This window comes from Vanacampus margaritifer, chromosome 8, assembly GCF_051991255.1.
Source record: "Vanacampus margaritifer isolate UIUO_Vmar chromosome 8, RoL_Vmar_1.0, whole genome shotgun sequence".
Classification (NCBI taxonomy): domain Eukaryota; kingdom Metazoa; phylum Chordata; class Actinopteri; order Syngnathiformes; family Syngnathidae; genus Vanacampus; species Vanacampus margaritifer.
Window position 1 is genome coordinate 21877781 of NC_135439.1, and position 18296 is coordinate 21896076.

Here is an 18296-nt window from a genome sequence, read left to right on the forward strand (position 1 = left end):
TTGAAGGGCGCCGTTTCACGGCTTATGTGGATCATAGGCCACTTACGTTTGCAAAGTCAAGGTTACTGAACCGTGGTCGGCCCACCAGCAGCGCCACTTGGCGGCCATTTCCGAATTCACGACAGACGTTCGGCATGTGGCCGGTAAGTGTAACCCTGTGGCTGATTGTTTATCGCGCGCGATTGTATGACCAGTCCAGCTCGGGGTTAATTTTTCCAAGATGGCTGCCGAACAGTCCGACGACCCTGACATCCGCAACCTCAAAGCGGCAGGTACGGCTCTTAAACTTGAGGATGTGGTGATGCGCGAAGGCGATCCTGCTCTCCTCTGTGATGTGTCCACAGGCCGCCCCCGGCGTCTGAAAATTGTTGACTCTATCCACTCCCTCTCACACCCTGGCGTTCGTTCGTCAGTCAAGCTGGTTGGTGCCAAGTTTGTCTGGCCTGGACTGCGTAGGGATGTCAGGGAGTGGGTGGCGGCGTGCGTGGCTTGTCAGCGTGCCAAAGTTCACCGGCACACCAGGGCGGACCTCGAACATTTTCCGATTCCAGCTAGGCGTTTCGACCACGTGCACGTTGATCTGGTAGGCCCCCTCCCTCCGTCGCAGGGTTTTACGCATCTGCTCACTATGGTAGATCGGACCACGAGGTGGTCGGAAGCTGTCAGCTGTCAGCCTCTTCGCGTCCCGGGTGAATTTCTGCCCGAAGGTCCCGACGCGCGGCCTTTCTGTCGGGGATGCCCCTGACTCCTGCACCGGTTCACCACTGTGTTCCTAAGGTTTTTGTACCGTCGACACTTATGTCTGCCCGTTTTGTTTTTGTGCGCCACGATGCCCACCGGTCGCCCCTCATGCCACCGTATGACGGCCCGTTTCGGGTGCTTGAGCATGGGGTTAAATATTTTGTGCTTGATATGGGTGGGCGTAGGGAGTCTGTTTCGTTGGATAGGCTCAAACCAGCTCATTTGGTTGTAGGCGATGTGCCGTTGCCAGCTCGGGTCCCTCGCCGTGGTCGTCCTCCGAAGCCCCCAGCCTCGTTTCCGCACGATGATGTTGAGTGTTCTCCTGCTCCTTTTTCGCCTGCCCCCCCTGCTCAACAGGTTTCACCTGCTCCACCGAGAGATGGGCTGCGTAGTCGATGTGGCAGGCTGGTGAAGCCCCCTGTGAGGTTTTCCTTTTGAGTGCTCTTCTGGGTGTTCGGGGGGGCTGTATGGTGGACTTTAGGACCATGCCTCTCACCCAGTAGGCATACAGCAGGGGGCATGTTTCATATGAATGTTTGTTGGCGCAATATTCGCCATTCTGTTGTTAGCAGTCGATAAATAAAGACGTGTTTCCAGTCAGTCGTATACGCTCCTCACTACTGCCACACAATTACACTTAATTTGTCTGAAAATGATTTTTCTGTTAATAACACATTTTACTTGTTCTTTTAGGTAAAAATAATCTGCATCCGACTGTTGCCATTCATACAATACAATAAGTACACTATGTTGTATCAGCTTTGTATTAAACCAAACAGACTCAGATTTCACACTTTCAAGTCCATTTATGAGTAAATTGAGACAACATTTATAATTTCTGTGACATATTTGTTTGGTGTGCTGTGAATTTTTTTTAATGAGTGCCCTGGGTCAATAAAAGCAGGGGAACACAGACCTATATGATTTATGAAAATTGTGTTGAGTAATAGAATTTGTTCCCCAGAACTGAAAGCTCCCACTGTCCACAGTGGCAAAATGGCAAAGTAATTTCCAACATGTTCACCATACAGACAGTAACCCTCATCTTTTAAGACTGTTCATGCTTTTGTCTGGTTAGACTCGTACTTACACTGCATCTCAGGGGTGCCATTTCTCCAAAGGAGTCACAGATTTCCAACAAGTGTCCCGAAAGCTGCATGCCTAGTAAAGCTGAGAGTTAATTTTTTTCATACTTGCCTATATATGCCTTGTCAACTCAAGCTTGTTGGATGCTTTTCTGAATTGAATTATCTATCAAAACCTCACTTGAAAAGCAGCTTTTATTTGCTAATTGGCTTAATCCTTGGTTTACTTTAAAAAAAAAAAAAGAGAAAGATTTACCTTGATGTTTCTTCAAACTAAATATGTTTTTATTTGATTAGATTTGCTTTGCACTCAAAGTATTTATACTTATACAAGCACTAAGTATATTTAATTGTGAACTTTAAAAGCATGGCTAGTGGGACTCAAACAGTATTTTATCTATATCAAGTAAATACTGTACATATTTTTCAAATATAGAACAAATACTTTAGTATTGATAGTGTTTTGTGAACTTTTTACACATATAGTTATTTCACATGGCGCATTGGCCATGTGTGGGCAGCAAACCCACAAGCGAAGCGACGACATGATTAAGACTTGTCTCAAAAATAATTCAAGCAAATGCTGATATCTGAGTTCCAATGAGCTTTTGGGGCTTTTAAAGAAAGCCATTCATTATTTCCCAGCTGAGCCGGATTACTGATTACCGGGTGCTGTTTGACATTTACCGTATGCATTTCATTATTGGAACTGACCTGGAAATTAACGGCTGTCTCTTGGAGCTTCTGCTCCAAACCCCCACTTGTGCAACTCGCCAAAGCATTGACCCTCTCGTCGTCTCCCTCCTGACCTTTCAGTACTGCATTATTTAACGCACACAAATCCCACACAGACGGCCGCTGAATGCTAGGAAAAGGTATTGACAGAGACATATGGCTGCTGGTGGATAACATGCATAATTGAGGAGTAGGAAAACAGGTTATATCGCTGGCTGAGGGGTGTGAGTCAAAGACACAGACGTTGGGCCTCTGCTGTGGGAGTAAACCTGTTGTGGAACATCTCACACTAATTGTCCAAGCATACCAGCTGCAGAAAGACTTATTTTAAACCTTTTAAAACACTTAAGTGAGTGTTTTACTACAGCAAGACCTAACTTCTTACATTTCAGTATCTGTTCAATACAGAAGAGAATGATGGCCGGCGAAGAAAAAACAAATCTCAGAATTCTGACTTCCATCCATGCATTTTATTAATCGCTTGTCCTTAAAATGAAAATTCTCACTTTATTCTCAGAATTCTGACTTTAAAGTGAAAATTTTCACTTTTATTCTCAGAATTCTGACTTTGTATTGAGGATTCTGATTTTTAATCTGATTTCAAGTCAGAATTCTGAGAATAAAAGAAAAAAAATTCACTTTAAAGTCAGAATTCTGAGAATAAAGTGAGAATTCTCACTTTAAAGTCAGAATCCTGCCAACATTTTTGTTTTCTCTTCACTGGCCCTAATCTTCCGTAGTTCAAGATTCTGTCAGTGCCAAATAACTCTAATAAAGACAAGCGTGCAGCAAACAGAACTTAACCCCGAAAGCAGTGCTTTTTTACCGAACAAACATAATCATTAAAGCTATCAAATTAGTTTTCCAAAGTATTATACTTGGTTCATGCTTCATTTAACACGTTTTATTGCTTTTTGCTTATTGTATCATATCATTATTATGTCTCACATCAGAGTCTTCCACTCCTTGACAGCACTTTGATTATAATCTAAAAACTGACACAAAAAATAATCCCCCCCCCCCCCCTCAAAAACAAAAACAAACAAAAACCAAACAGTTTAATAATTAGCAAGAGTCTACAAGAAAACCAAAGAAAATAAATGATAGCATAGTTGAGGAGGACAATGAGTCGACATTAACAATCAGGTCTGCCAGTGAATAACGAGCTGGCCCCCAACATTTTAATTAGCAGCCTGCCGGACGGCACTGTGATTAATGAACCCCATTTGATTCCAGCGTTGCTCTGAATTAATAACAAATTGACATTTAATGAAAATTACTTACTGCAATTGGAATTAAATTGTTTCTTGCCCCTTTAAGCATCACAAAATAATAATAAATACAAATCGTGTTCTCCCGAATTGATCATAAACATGCGTTAAAAGAGATATCAAAGGTGACTGGATTGAATTATGGGAGAATTTTGCAAACAGCATTAGTGACTCCAATTAACATTTCATAGCTGCAGGTCTGGGCAACAAGACAAATCTCCCTGTAAGGTTTATGTAGATTTTCCATTACGCTGTGTCGCAATTGAAAAAAAAAAAAAAGAGGTGAAAATCTAGTACATGTCAAAATAGCTCTTATATGTACATACACATACATAGATACATATATGTATGTATATACACTGTAATTAACGATTTTGGAGAGTGGTAAGTATCACCCATGGAAATCATGTGAAATTTAGCTGATTATTTTAGGCAGTAACGAAATTACAACATAGAGAAAAGGGTAACTTACACTATCCATTTTATATCATTAACGAGTGTTACCCAGAAATTTGTTGTAAATAACACTAAAAGCTATGAAATACTTGCATGCTGTGTAAGTAGGTGAATGAGAAGACAGTGAATTCCTCAAAGGTTAAAAAAGCACTATAAAAGTAAATCCCATTCACCATTATACTCATGTTAATTAATTTCGAGTAATAATTATTAATTAATTACAGTATAAATAGTAAAAATCATGAATATGTTTCATTCATGTCCAGATCACATTTTGTTCAAGTCATTTACTTTTAAGTATCTGCCGATACCGAGTTTCAATCTGATGCCATGCATCCAAAATGTCTTAATTATTTTAAACAATTAGAATAATTTAAATAAAGGTATTCCAACATGATAACTTTTTATATGGCTGTAAGCCAGCAGTGGTTCAAATAAAGAAAACAAATGGGATACTGTATTTTATTGTTGATTTTCGAAATTACGAAAAATTTGAAATTAGCTAATACCAATCACGTAATCGGACCCGATTCCTGAATTGCAAACATACATAACAAACACATAGATACACACGAACCAATCTGAGGGTGCAAAAAGTCTTTACACCCGACTTAGTAAACAGCTCACATTTTAATTTTAAAATGTCCTCAGCCTCTGACTGGAGATCAAATATTTGATTCTTCCCAGTAGGGGTTGCGACACAGCATTCACCAGGTGAACGTACCCAGAAGCAGGGTGACCACCTGTTGACCTGTTGCCTTAGATATGGTCATTGTAGCCTCAGGGTTCTTTTCTTCTAGCCTCCTGCATTGCTCTCTGTCTCACCACACTGCCCTTCATTTGTAGGCAGAACCTCACTGACCATATGAAACTTCAAATCAATATTTTTGCTCCTCTGAAGATCCAAACAGCTTTCTTTTACCATAATGTATTTTAGTGTGCACAGTTCTGTATTTCAGACACCCCTCGATGACTGTTGCTTCATGCAGGGTCTTTAACATTCTTTTCTCTGCATGAATGTCTGTAGTCATCTTTATTGCGAAGTCCTTAACTCCATGACCCATATTCATCCCCCCATCATTGGGTGGGTTGGTATTATTGCTTTCGATCAGTTTTCCCACTTGTTGTTGCACGTCATGCTGATCATCCCAAATCCATATTGTATGTGCGTCTGAAAAAGATTGCTGCTCTTTTCCAAAAAAAAAAAAGTAATCATCCACCACAGTCACCTCAATATATTGTACCATGTTTGTTTATTACAAAATGACTAATTCAAAAAATAAAAAATAAAACACACAGTTAATGTTATGTTGCTATATTTGTTGTCATGAGTGTGTTTCTATCAAAAACAAATGTACGTTCACTCATTGAATCATTCCTGAACCGGAATTGGCAACACGTTCACTCACTGACTCGTTCACTCGCTGATACGTTCGTGAACCGGAAATGGCAACACGTTCACTAACTTACGTTCACTAGTTTACTCGTTCACTCGCCCGTGTCTGACGCTGGCTGCTGATTGGTCGTTCACGAAGATTGATGACATGAGCGTGGCTGAGCTCAAATGAACTGAGAAAAAAACGAATCACTTCAGGAAGTGATCCGTTCACTCACGTTCACTGAAAAGATTCATTTTTTTGGAATGAAGCTTACGTGAACGACACAACACAACTTTTTTTTTTGACTGTTTAGGACTTAAGGGGCGCTAGGCAGCTACCACATTCCACATTCAGGATATGGAGTATGTATACCTAAGCACTTTTCAAAATTGGATTTGTGGAACTCGATGATTTTGTGTTAGGTGACTGGTTAACTTAAAAGGCACTCAACAAAGCGTATACCTTACAGAATGCCGAAAAATCTGAGTCTGATTGTTGATTGCAGTGCTGTTGTTTCACTTCAATCCTGTGGGGCTAACTGCCACACACAGCAAGCAATTTTTTTCTTTCCATTTTTCCACCACACATTACAAAGCCCCTAAGATGACATGTTAGGAGAAAAGTAATCATTTGCGTTCCCAAACAAAAAAATTTGCGTTCTCTTGCAAACATTGCGTTCCCTTGCAAAAACCTTTACGTGTCCTTGCAAAGCTTGTGAGATAACACAAAGATTGTGTTCCCTTGCAAAAACGTTTGCGTTCCTTCGCAATAATTCCGAGATAACGCAGAATTTTTTTGCGATAGGACACAATTTTTTTTAAAACGAGTTGATGAACTCCCGAGTCATCTTCTGTGTGATCAAAAGCAACTTTTTGGTCACACAGAAGAAGACCCGGAAGTACATCAACTTGTTTAAAAAAAAATTGCGCCCTCTTGCAAAAAAAACTTTCCGTTATCTCGCAATCTTTGCGAGGGAACGCAAATTATTATTATTTTCCCTACCATGTCACCTTAGGGGCTCCGTAAAACGTGGATCTGATGGGTTATGTACAGTATCCATTTGGTACCAATGCAAGCTGTAGCGGTGAACATTAAAAATAAATAACTTGACATTACACTATTTTGTTTAGAGCAATTTGTGTGCCCATTGACTAATCTCAAATGCAACCAATAGCCCACAAAATACTGACATACCGGTTTATATTTTTGTACAGTACAGTATACCATTGCTTACTCCACATTTCATAACAAATCTGTGGGGTATACTCAGTTATGTTGAGCACTGTAATTATTTTTCTGCTATAGCCCTTTTATGAAATTCCACATCATGTACTATTTACATTATCCAATATGCACAAATAGCCTGAAACTTTCTTTAAGGCCAACTGGCAAAGGCTCACAAGGAGGCACTTGAAATCACCCTGGGTAAAAAGATGTTTGGAGCAATAACAAATTATACAGTGAAATAAGACAAGTCAATACTACAGCAGAAAATTTTCAGATGATAGCTGATGCTCATTAATTCTAACTATGGGATCCTCACTTGCATTGATCATATCCCTCATTTGTTTCAGTAGAGGGTGGGGGAATGAGTCGCTTCGTTTTTGCTCACATTCAACATGGTTTCTATTTTAAAATCACATCTACAGTAACTATGGAGAGATACTTTGCTTTTGTAAGACGACAAGATTGTGTCACAGCACCTATACTAAATGTGTTACTCACCACTAGCATGTCATATCTAATTGCCTTGAGATGTGTAAACAAAAAGGATGGAACCTAGGTGACAGCATGCCTAAACATGTCTACTTTAATCAAATTTGAGAATGAATTACTGATTAAAGGCAAAGAGCTGAAACTGAGTGGATCGCAGCATTTCACAGATAGTGCTAACACACTTAGAAAGTGTAGAAAGTTAGAAAGTTAAGGGTCTATCAAGATATACTTGGACGACAGAGATGTCAATGTTCATTCAGCGCTGATGTCAGAAATCACAGGCGTGCACTCTGCTTGCTGTGGGGTTTGGGAAATGTGATGTGTTATTAGCACTGCACATTTTTAAGTAGCGATGGGAACAAGAGAGCTGATAAGGTTTAACAATATGTGCTGCAAGTATGAGGCCATTCAGGGACATTTCAGCATGCAGGAAAACAAGGTATCAAGATACCATCAATTTTAAAGATGCCTTAGTCTTGTCTCTCAGCCTACACGGTTCAGTCTAATGAAATGGTACAATATGTTCACCAGCTTCCAACATGATCAAAGGCCATACTGCAATATTAAAGCATAATTTCCCTATAGCCTGAAGGTTGTTTTGACCTGCTATGAAACATCAACTTGACCAGCAAGAAATTTGTGAGTGGGAATAATATTGATGGAGGCCATTCCTTGAATCACACATGGTGCTCACTTTTGGTCGAGGGACACTATGAGGTTCCTATAGATGATTATAGGAGGAAATGTATTATTATATATCAAATATATTGAATTCACTGGAAAACAATTAAGTATGATACTTTTTACTCAAAACTGCTATCACTATGTGAAACTAGAAGTGTTGCTTGTCATAACTGAACTCATAAACCAATTCTATTAGCGTAGCATGGAATTTACAATAGTTCACCATAAATCACTTCTGTCAGATAACATATTTGACCATGACTGCAGTCTCAAAGCTATTTTTGGCCCCTTTATCCAGTATCCCTATAATACGTTATAAGACAACAAAGTCATCAAGGCTTTTCTGTTAGCAAAAATGCCATATTCTTTCTAATATTTTTATTATTGAAGAATGTGTGGGCTAAAATGTTAAAACACTACCACCTACAACTACCACAATTATAACATTATTGATAAATGAATAGCTCTTTTAGTTTAGTAAATATATGAAGTGGCTGCTGAGTGTATGTAGGCGTGAAATGCTTGTGTGAAAGTTTTTTTTCCTCCCAGTTTTTTGACATGCATCTCCTTCCACATACATCATTCCAATTTCATCATATTCCAAATAATATCAAATTCCACGTGGGCTAGTAATTATCTCGTTCCAAACATTCACAGTTTTCCAAAATTCAACATTCGTCATCCCAAATTACTCATTCATTTCCAATGAAGGCAAATTTACTGCTGACACAACGAGGCTGTTTTTGGACTCAGACGCAGAGGAAGAGGTGGAGGGTAAAGCAGCTTTTAATTAACAAAACAAAAGCTCTTCGATGAGAGGGAGAAAATAAAGACTATACAAACATTAACTGAAAGCGCTTCAAAAGGGAGGAAGTTCAAAACTACATTCAAAAACAAAAATCACTCTATGACTAAACAAAACTAAGCTATACAAAATTACAAACAAAGGTTCTCTCACGAGACAAGGCAATAAAGGCAACTGGGTATCAAGGCTGTGGTCTATGGCAGGCTTCAGTGGCTCAAACGAAAACACTTCGGCACAAGACAGGGAAAACGCAGACTATTTAACACATGAGGGTAATGGGGAACAGGTGGAAACAATCAGGGTTGACACAGACACCACACGAGGAAGGGCAAGTGACCTGAAACGAGAGGAGTCAGACTTTTACAATAAAACAGGAAATGACAAGACACCCTCACCGCGGTGTGACAGTACCCCTCCCCCTAGGGCCGACTCCTGACGGCCCAGGCTGGTCAGGATGATCCCTAAAAAAAGTCTTCAATTAGAGAGTCATCCATGATGAAGCGGGAAGGTATCCACTGTCTTTCCTCGGGCCCATACCCCTCCCAGTCCACCAAGAACTGCCTGCCCCGGCCCCGCTTGCGGACGGCCAGCAATCGCGTGACTTTGTAGACGGGCCCCCCATCCACAATCACAGGAGGCGGCGGGGGCGTAGGAACCGGAACCAGAGAACTCTCCTTGACTGGCTTGACTTGGCTTACGTGGAACGTTGGGTGAACACGCAGGGACCGAGGCAGGCGAAGACGGACCGCGGCTGGGTTGATCACCTTGGAGATGGGGTATGGGCCCACAAACCGAGGCGCCAACTTTTGGCATGGCACCTTTAAATGCAGATGTTTGGCTGACAACCACACTTTGTTCCCTGGCTGGTATACTGGAGCAGGTCTCCTTTTCCGATCCGCTGCTCGCTTGCCTCTGTCCCTCTGGCGCTCCAGAACCTGCCGAGCGGCTGCCCAGACGCGATGGCAACGACGGACCAAGGCATGGGCTGAGGGAACAGAGGCCTCAGACTCTAGGTTAGAAAAAAAAGGAGGGTCATATCCAAAAACGCATTTGAAGGGGGTGAGTCCAGTGGCAGAGGTGGGCAGGGAGTTATGGGCAAACTCAACCCAGACCAGGTGTTTGCTCCAAGATGCCGGGTTCTGAGATACAAGGCACCGTAACCCGGTTTCCAGCTGCTGGTTGAGACGTTCCGACTGACCGTTAGCCTCAGGGTGGTACCCTGAGGTTAGGCTGGCTTTGGCGCCTATTAGGCGGCAAAATTCCTTCCAAAAGCGTGACACAAACTGGGGCCCCCGATCCGACACAATGTCTCTAGGGAACCCGTAAACCCGAAAAACGTGTTTAATCATGACCTCAGCCGTTTCCTTGGCTGAGGGAAGCTTTGACAAGGCTAAGAATCGGACCATCTTAGAAAATCGGTCAACTACTGTGAGAACGGTGGTCTTTCCTTTGGAGAGAGGAAGTCCCGTGACAAAATCCAGGGAAATTTCTGCCCATGGTCTAGAAGGAATGGGAAGAGGCTGTAGCAGACCCATGCGTGATCTGGTGGATGTCTTGTTTCGAGCACATACCGAGCAGGCCTCGATGTACTCCCGGACCTCCGGCTCCATGGAAGGCCACCAGAAACGCCGGGAGATGGCGTAAATTGTCCGTCGAACTCCCGGATGACAGGATAGAAGCGAGGTGTGACCCCAATGGATCACCTGTGGGCGCAGCTGCTCTGGAACAAATAGTCTATTCGCCGGGCACCCTTTTGGTGGGGTTGCCTCCCCGTTGGCTTGTTTCACTTCCCTCTCGATTGGCCATGTCACGGCTCCAATCACACAGTCCGGCGAAAGGATGGTCTCTGGTTCCTTAGTTACAGGCTCAGGATCGTAGAGACGGGACAGGGCGTCGGGTTTGACGTTTTGAGACCCCGGCCTGTAAGTGAGAGAGAAGGAAAACCGGTTGAAGAACAGTGCCCATCTGGCCTGGCGTGAGTTGAGTATCTTGGCTTTGCGTATATATTCCAGGTTCTTGTGATCGGTCCAGACCACGAATGGATGCTTTGCCCCCTCAAGCCAGTGCCTCCACTCTTCCAGAGCAAGCTTGACGGCCAGAAGTTCTTTGTCCCCAACGTCATAGTTCCGCTCGGCCTTGGATAATCGTCATGAAAAGAATGCGCAGGGGTGCATCTTTCCATCCTTCTCTGCGCGTTGAGACAGGACAGCTCCGATCCCCTCATTGGACGCATCCACTTCCACCATGAATTGCCGCTGTGGATCTGGTACTTTGAGGATCGGAGCTGTGACAAATCGTTTCTTGAGTGCTTCAAAAGCGGCTTCAGCCGCCGGTGACCAACTGAACCTCACCAGAGTGGAGGTGAGGGCATGCAGAGGGGCAGCTATTGCGCTGAACCCTCTGATGAAGCGTCTGTAGAAGTTTGCGAACCCGAGGAACTGCTGAACCTTCTTGCGGCTAACAGGAGTGGGCCACTCCGTCACGGCCCTAGTTTTAGCCGGGTCCATCTGAACCCTCCCCGGAGCTATGACGAAACCCAAAAAAGAGACGGTTTCAGCATGAAAGACGCATTTCTCGGCCTTAACATACAGTTTGTGCTCCAGCAGTCTTTGAAGAACCTTGGAAACATGGATCTGATGAGTGGCTAGATCTGTCGAGTATATGAGTATGTCGTCTAAATAAACATATACAAACTGGTCCAGAAAGTCTCTCAACACATCATTGATCATGGCCTGGAAAACTGCAGGAGCGTTAGTGAGTCCGAAGGGCATGACCAGGTATTCATAATGGCCACTAGGTGTATTGAACCCTGTCTTCCACTCATCGCCCTCTCGGATCCTAATGAGGTGGTAGGTGTTGCGCAAGTCCAATTTAGTAAAGATCGTGGCTTGTTGGAGATTTTCAAAGACGGAGGACATGAGAGGAAGAGGGTAGCGGTTCTTTATCGTAATGTCATTAAGGGGGCTATAGTCTATACATGGCCGTAAGGAACCATCTTTCTTCCCCACAAAAAAGAAACCTGCTCCCGCTGGTGATGAGGAAAGACGAATCAGTCCAACCTTCAGGGAAGTTTCGATGTAATCCCTAAGGGCCGCCTTCTCTGGTCCTGAAACAGAATATAGGCGTCTCTTGGGAATGGTGGAACCAGGAATCAGTTCTATGGCACAGTCATAGGCACGATGGGGTGGGAGCGACATGGCCTTGGTCTTGCTGAAGATCTCCTGGAGGTGATGGTAGCATGGAGGCACGGTGCTCAAATTCGGGTATTCTGCGTCTGTGAAGGATTTGACAGAAATGTGATCAACCGTGGTGATGTCTACTTCTCGGTTTGGTGAACCAATCCCATGGCTCACACAATTCTTTCCCCATCCCAGAACTTCGCCAGTTACCCAGTCTACATGGGGATTGTGTTCACACAACCAGGGGTGTCCTAGGACCAGGGTCCGTGAAGGAGACTGAAAAACGTGAAAAACTAGGTGCTCCTTATGTTTGCCGACTTGGAGCTGGATGGGTTCTGTGATGTGCGTAATAATGAATAGTTCACTTCCATTCAGTGCCCTAGCCTTAATGGGCTTGATTAACGCCTCAGTCTTGGCTCCTAAATGTCTCACCAGCCCCTAGTCAATTAGGCTCTCGTCGGCCCCAGAATCTATCAGGGCATAGAGGTCTGTGGGAGTGGTGTGATGATTGATCCTTACTGACGTGAGTCTTCGTGCAACCGCCGCCGGAGTCGTGACTTGACTCACCTCTTGGGTCCTTTTGGCTGGGCAGGCGACCACGAGGTGATCTCGGTTCCCGCAGTAGAAACACAGCCCTTCCCGCTGTCGACGCCGTCTCTCCTCCAGCGAGATCCGCGCTCTGCCCAGTTGCATGGGCTCTTCCTCTGGTTGGCGCTGAACTGACAGGGATCCGAGAGGAGCTGACCCCCCCTGATGTTGGGAAGCGCGGGAAGCCCTCCATTGTCCCGGTCCGGCGAGCGCAGCTCTGCGTCACCTCCTGCAGCCGATGATCCATCCGTATGGCCAGGGCGATGAGGGAGTCCAAATCCGGTGGAAGACTGCGATGAGAAGCTCCTGGATGGACGTTGCCAGGCCCTTGAGAAAAACGTCGTAGAGCACCGTGGTGTTCCAGCCACTCTCTGCCGCAAGAGTGCAGAAGCGTATGGCATAGTCACTCACGGAGTCCCTTCCTTGGATCAGACTGCTTAGCTGCCGGGCCTTTTCCCGGTCGGAACAGGCTGGGTCAAAGACTTCCTGAAGAGCGGCTCGGAATTTCGGGGCGGAGCTGCAAAGTGGGGAACAGCGGGCCCACTCTGCCGTGGCCCAGGCTCTGGCTCTTCCAGTCAGGTGAGAAATCATGAAAGCCACCCGTGAACGATCTGTGGGAAAAGCCTGGGGGGAGTACTCAAAATGAATGTCACAGTCTGTTAAAAAGGCCTTGCATTGTCCTGGCTCTCCAGAGAATCGCTCAGGAGAGGCTAACATGATCCCTGATCCGGTATATGGCACGGGTGGGATCGGCAAGGTAGCTTGAGTCTCTGGCTCGGACAGAGGGCTATTGGTGCGACTTCGAGCACCCGGAATCTGAGCTGAAAGCTCAGTCATTTGCGTTGCCATGGCGGTCTGAAACTCCTCCTGTCGGCGTAGACGGGCATCCTGAGCCCGCAAAGCTGCGATCAATTGCTCTCTCTCTGCTGAGTCCATGCTGGCCGAAGTGTTCTGACACAATGAGGCTGTTTTTGGACTCAGACGCAGAGGAAGAGGTGGAGGGTAAAGCAGCTTTTAATTAACAAAACAAAAGCTCTTCGATGAGAGGGAGAAAATAAAGACTATACAAACATTAACTGAAAGCGCTCCAAAAGGGAGGAAGTTCAAAACTACATTCAAAAACAAAAATCACTCTATGACTAAACAAAACTAAGCTATACAAAATTACAAACAAAGGTTCTCTCACGAGACAAGGCAATAAAGGCAACAAGGCAATTGGGTATCAAGGCTGTGGTCTATGGCAGGCTTCAGTGGCTCAAACGAAAACACTTCGGCACAAGACAGGGAAAACGCAGACTATTTAACACATGAGGGTAATGGGGAACAGGTGGAAACAATCAGGGATCAGGGTTGACACAGACACCACACGAGGAAGAGCAAGTGACCTGAAACGAGAGGAGTCAGACTTTTCACAATAAAACAGGAAATGACAAGACACCCTCACCGCGGTGTGACAACTGCAAATTGTTGTTAGCCATACATTCCCAAAGGCACATTCAAAATAATTTATTGATTTACATCATTCAGCTAATTCAACTCAATTTGGGAAAGATTTTCAAAAAATATTTCACCATTAATGTACCCGTAAAATTCCTATTTATTCCCAATGACACTTTCAACAAAATAGATTCATATTTTTCTCATTTACAATTCAAAATGTTCAGCTCCTTCAATTCACATGACAAAAATTCTGCTTTACCAAAAAAATCAACAAGTTCACAAATAAAGTTCTCACAAAAAAAGCCTTATTCATTCTCAAAGGCAGATTGTTTTATTATTTTATTTTTATTTTTTATTTTTTTGTGAGAGAGCTCAGTATTGTTCATTCGGTAATTTTACCGATTCGACATGTCATCATCATTGCTCTTTTTTTTTTTTGTAATTTTTATTTTGTACGTAGTATGTGCATGTGTGTGTGTGTGTGTGTGTGTGTGTGTGTGTGTGTGTGTGTGTGTGTGTGTGTGTCTGTACTCATTAATTCACCGAAAACCCATTAAAAATCCCATACCGTTCACCTAAGAGTCTTGAGGTTGTCAGGAGACCCGAGGAAGGATCACAGAAAAGAAGGGAAAGTGAAATCCAGCACCGACCAGACATCACCTACTACCCACCGGGTTACCAACCAGAGTCTTTCACCAACCCCAGAAACATCTAAATTCCAACAAATTTTGATGTTTGGGACAGAACACTGGGGGTGGAAGAGGAGATGGGAGCACCGGGGGACGGGTGGCACCCCGAACCCCAGGCCCAGCGGGGAAAGGTCGTCACGCCAGCGTACTTAGTGAAAGCTAACCCTGTTTCTGAGTTCGCCAGCTTGCCCACTGGCGAACTCTACCCCTACACCCTGGATGTGACCCCACCCAGTGTATATACAAGTGTGTGTGTGTGTGGTGCATTAAAATTGGGAGCAGGTGAGATGGAGGAGAAGGAAATGATATCCCTCCACTGCGATCCACCTGCCTCCCAGACGTCTCAGTGAGTGTATGTGGTGCATTAAAAAAAAAAAAAAAAAGGGGAGGCGTGGAGGCGCGGTGGAGATACGGATGAGGGACCGCAGTACTGTTTAATACTGCGGCCTGCCCCAACCGATAGCACCCCACCCCGATACACCCACCACCCCCAGTTGTGGGGTGCATTAAAATTGGAGGGGAGTTGTAGGGCGAAGACGGCGTCTCCACCCTACCCTACCCCGCCCCAAAGTGTGTGTTATGTGCCCTATGTGTCTATTAACAATGTGTCTTGTGCAAAACTAGTGCAGTGAGTTAAGAGGAGCGACCAGCTGGGCCCTTCCCAACCGGGCGGGGGCAGGAGGCTGTTTGAAAGCGCTATATAATAAAAATGACTTGATTTAATGACACATTCAGCAGAAGAGATTGACATCATTCCCATTCCTAATTCTAAATGGTCCGCTGATTCACCATGGAAATTGTTTTCGGCAACAAAAAAAAAATCATTACATTGAAAATAATTTTATATCATTCCATGTTTCAATATTTTTCCATTCAGCATTCCAGCCTTAACACACAAATTACGTTATTATTCTGCATTCAATAATTGACATTAAGGTGCATTGTGCTGTTTAAAAAGGTAATATTAAAGCTTTTTTTTTACATCATGCACTCTCCACCTAATGCCCAGTTGAGTACGAAGAGCCCTGACTGTTTTCCTCGGACTGCCCCTATCAGCATTTATCTTCCCTTTATAGTAGAGTGTGCGGACCCTACACTCCACAGTTTCTTTGGGGATGGGCGATGAGTTTTTCTTACCTTATTTGGAGTCATGTCTTCATTTGTCAACTCTGGCTGTCGCTTTAAGATCGTTCACGTACTCGCACGCGCACCATGTACGAGCCTGACACAGATGCTGAAGTTACGTTTTGGGCCAGAGGTGGCGGTCGCAAGTAAAAAAGTGACAAACTGCACAAAGATCCGTTAAACATAACAAATTGCTTCATACAAACATATCTCAACTGTGAACTATGACGTGTCACAGGAAACAGTCACTTATAGTCCAAATATGAAATGTGAGCCTGCAGATGATGTCTGATGTGTTGATGTGTCTAAATATACAATTGAATCATAATGGAACATTTGTGCATGCTCCCCAGGGCACAATCAGCTGCAGCTGGAGGTTAGATGTGCACAGCTATTTTTATGGAGGAGTGCAGATACGTGTTATGGTTGTGACGCCACACTTTGTCAGGAAAACATTTTGATTCATGTCGACAGCTACCAGCTCTGTCCATGGTCCTGATTCACTACCACATTGAAAGAAAGAGGGCAGGAAATTGTTCACTCTGTGATCCATGATGTGAGAACAGGGAGGAAGAAGAAGAATCACACATCAGGAACTTGATGCTTTACTTAATGTGGGTGAATTAACTGTAATTGAGGAAAAAGTTCCATTTTGTTTTACTTGGATTTTATCAAGATACTGTAGACCAAATATGTAGCTACTACTGTAGTAGTTTTTGCTCAGTAGAATACAAAACTATCCCATGGTGTGGTTAAGTATAACATTTGCAAAATCAATGACAGATTGTCTACAAACTGTTCTACATCATAATAGCTAAAAGGAGGGAACATTTCATATAGATTCAACATTTATTCCAGGTTTCAAAGGAGCAAAATGGAAAAATCTAGAATGCAACCAGATCTTAGAAGATTTGATTCAGATATCCCTTATGTGGCTATGAAATTTACCCATCACCCCATTCCCTAACATAATCAGATCCAGATTACACTTTAATTTACCTTGTCTTAGTATATATGACTTTTCACCCAATATAAACAATATTTTCAAAATTTAATTAGAAAATATGTAGCAAGCAAACTTTATGCAGGTAGCGTAGGTTCTTGTGATTGTGAGTGGTGGTCTTTTTCTATATGCGTGTGTGCTCACGGCGTATTCTGCCTTTTGCATGAAGTCACCTTCTTTTGGTGGGTGGTAACAGCTAAAAAGATACTGTACAACAAATGAACAGTGAAATCAACGCCTGATACTGACCAGTATTTTTTGCTGAGCTAAAATCTTGTAGCAACATATATAACATGGATCCAATGAAGAGCAAATCTCAATTAACAATACTTCTGATTGATGGATATAAAAGCAAAACAGCAGAAGCTATTAGGTAACATCAGACACTTAAATAAGCGCAAAAGAGGATTTGTCTTAAGAGCTGTCAACAGTTGTACATATTTTCAAAAGGTGAAGAGAGGAGTAATGTAGCCTGTAGATTAGGGTGGCAGCAGCTAACACACACACACACACACACACACACACACACACACACACACACATGCATATTGTAATAGTTATTCCTTCTAGTTAAGTGTGTTTGCTGTGTTCTGGTCATCCTTTGTAGGAGCTGGTAGTACTCCTTCCATCATCCAGGTTCCACATTTTATCTTTTGCCTGTTCCCAGCACCCTGATGACTGATGTCATCTACACCATCATTAAGCCTCCAGTAATAAAACAACACTTCTTCTTTCCTATTTTGAGCTTGGTCAGGAAAAAAAAAATCCAATTTGTGTGTGCATGTGTGTGCGTGTGTTTCTGTCGTCAAAAACTAAAACCACAACAACAAAAATGGCTTAATGCAATACAGTACTGGACTCAAGAATCTGGTAAGATCTAAAGTTTTAGAACTGCTTTGAGCTATACATTATAAAATACATTTCAAATAAGATGGTGATTATGTACAATGCTTGAAAAGATTTAGAAAAGCAAAACATAAAGTTGTATAAATAATGATAGAGTTTTAACCATGATGTACAGTACACACAGACAGAACTAAGAAACGACAAGGCTAACACCAATAATGTGAAGACGTAGAGTGTTTCCACTTAGAGAAATTCAATCCATAACCTAACTGGGTTTAGTTTTCTGCTTCATGGGTAAGAACAGACCTGGCCACAACACCTGCAATGTAATTAAAGCTAAACAAGTTCCATCAATCAGCTGCATTACCCAGAGGAGGAAGGAAACCAAATGGTGTAAAAGAAAGCAGGGAGGAGAAGGCTTCTGGGTGCACAACTACGGACTGATGGGTACTAGGTGTGTTAAAAATAAATAAATAGCTGAGAGAAGAAAGAGAAATTGGTGGCAATGTGTTTAAGCAGAGGCATGGAGACTTTTGTGCAGTAGCCAAGGAAAA

At 43.3% G+C, this 18296-nt stretch overlaps 1 protein-coding gene across 1 annotated transcript in view; it reads right to left on the reverse strand.

Annotated features, from left to right (window-relative positions):
- Positions 1-409: 409 nt before the first annotated feature.
- The window catches only part of LOC144056607 (uncharacterized), a 60072-nt gene continuing 42185 nt past the window's right edge, over positions 410-18296 (reverse strand). Inside the window, exons 2-5 of the mRNA XM_077573553.1 lie at positions 12619-12868; positions 9847-10792; positions 956-1300; positions 410-772 (exon numbers count right to left, since the gene is read on the reverse strand). Coding sequence (XP_077429679.1) covers positions 410-772; positions 956-1300; positions 9847-10792; positions 12619-12868 — 1904 coding nt within the window. The remainder of the gene's footprint in view (positions 773-955; positions 1301-9846; positions 10793-12618; positions 12869-18296) is intronic.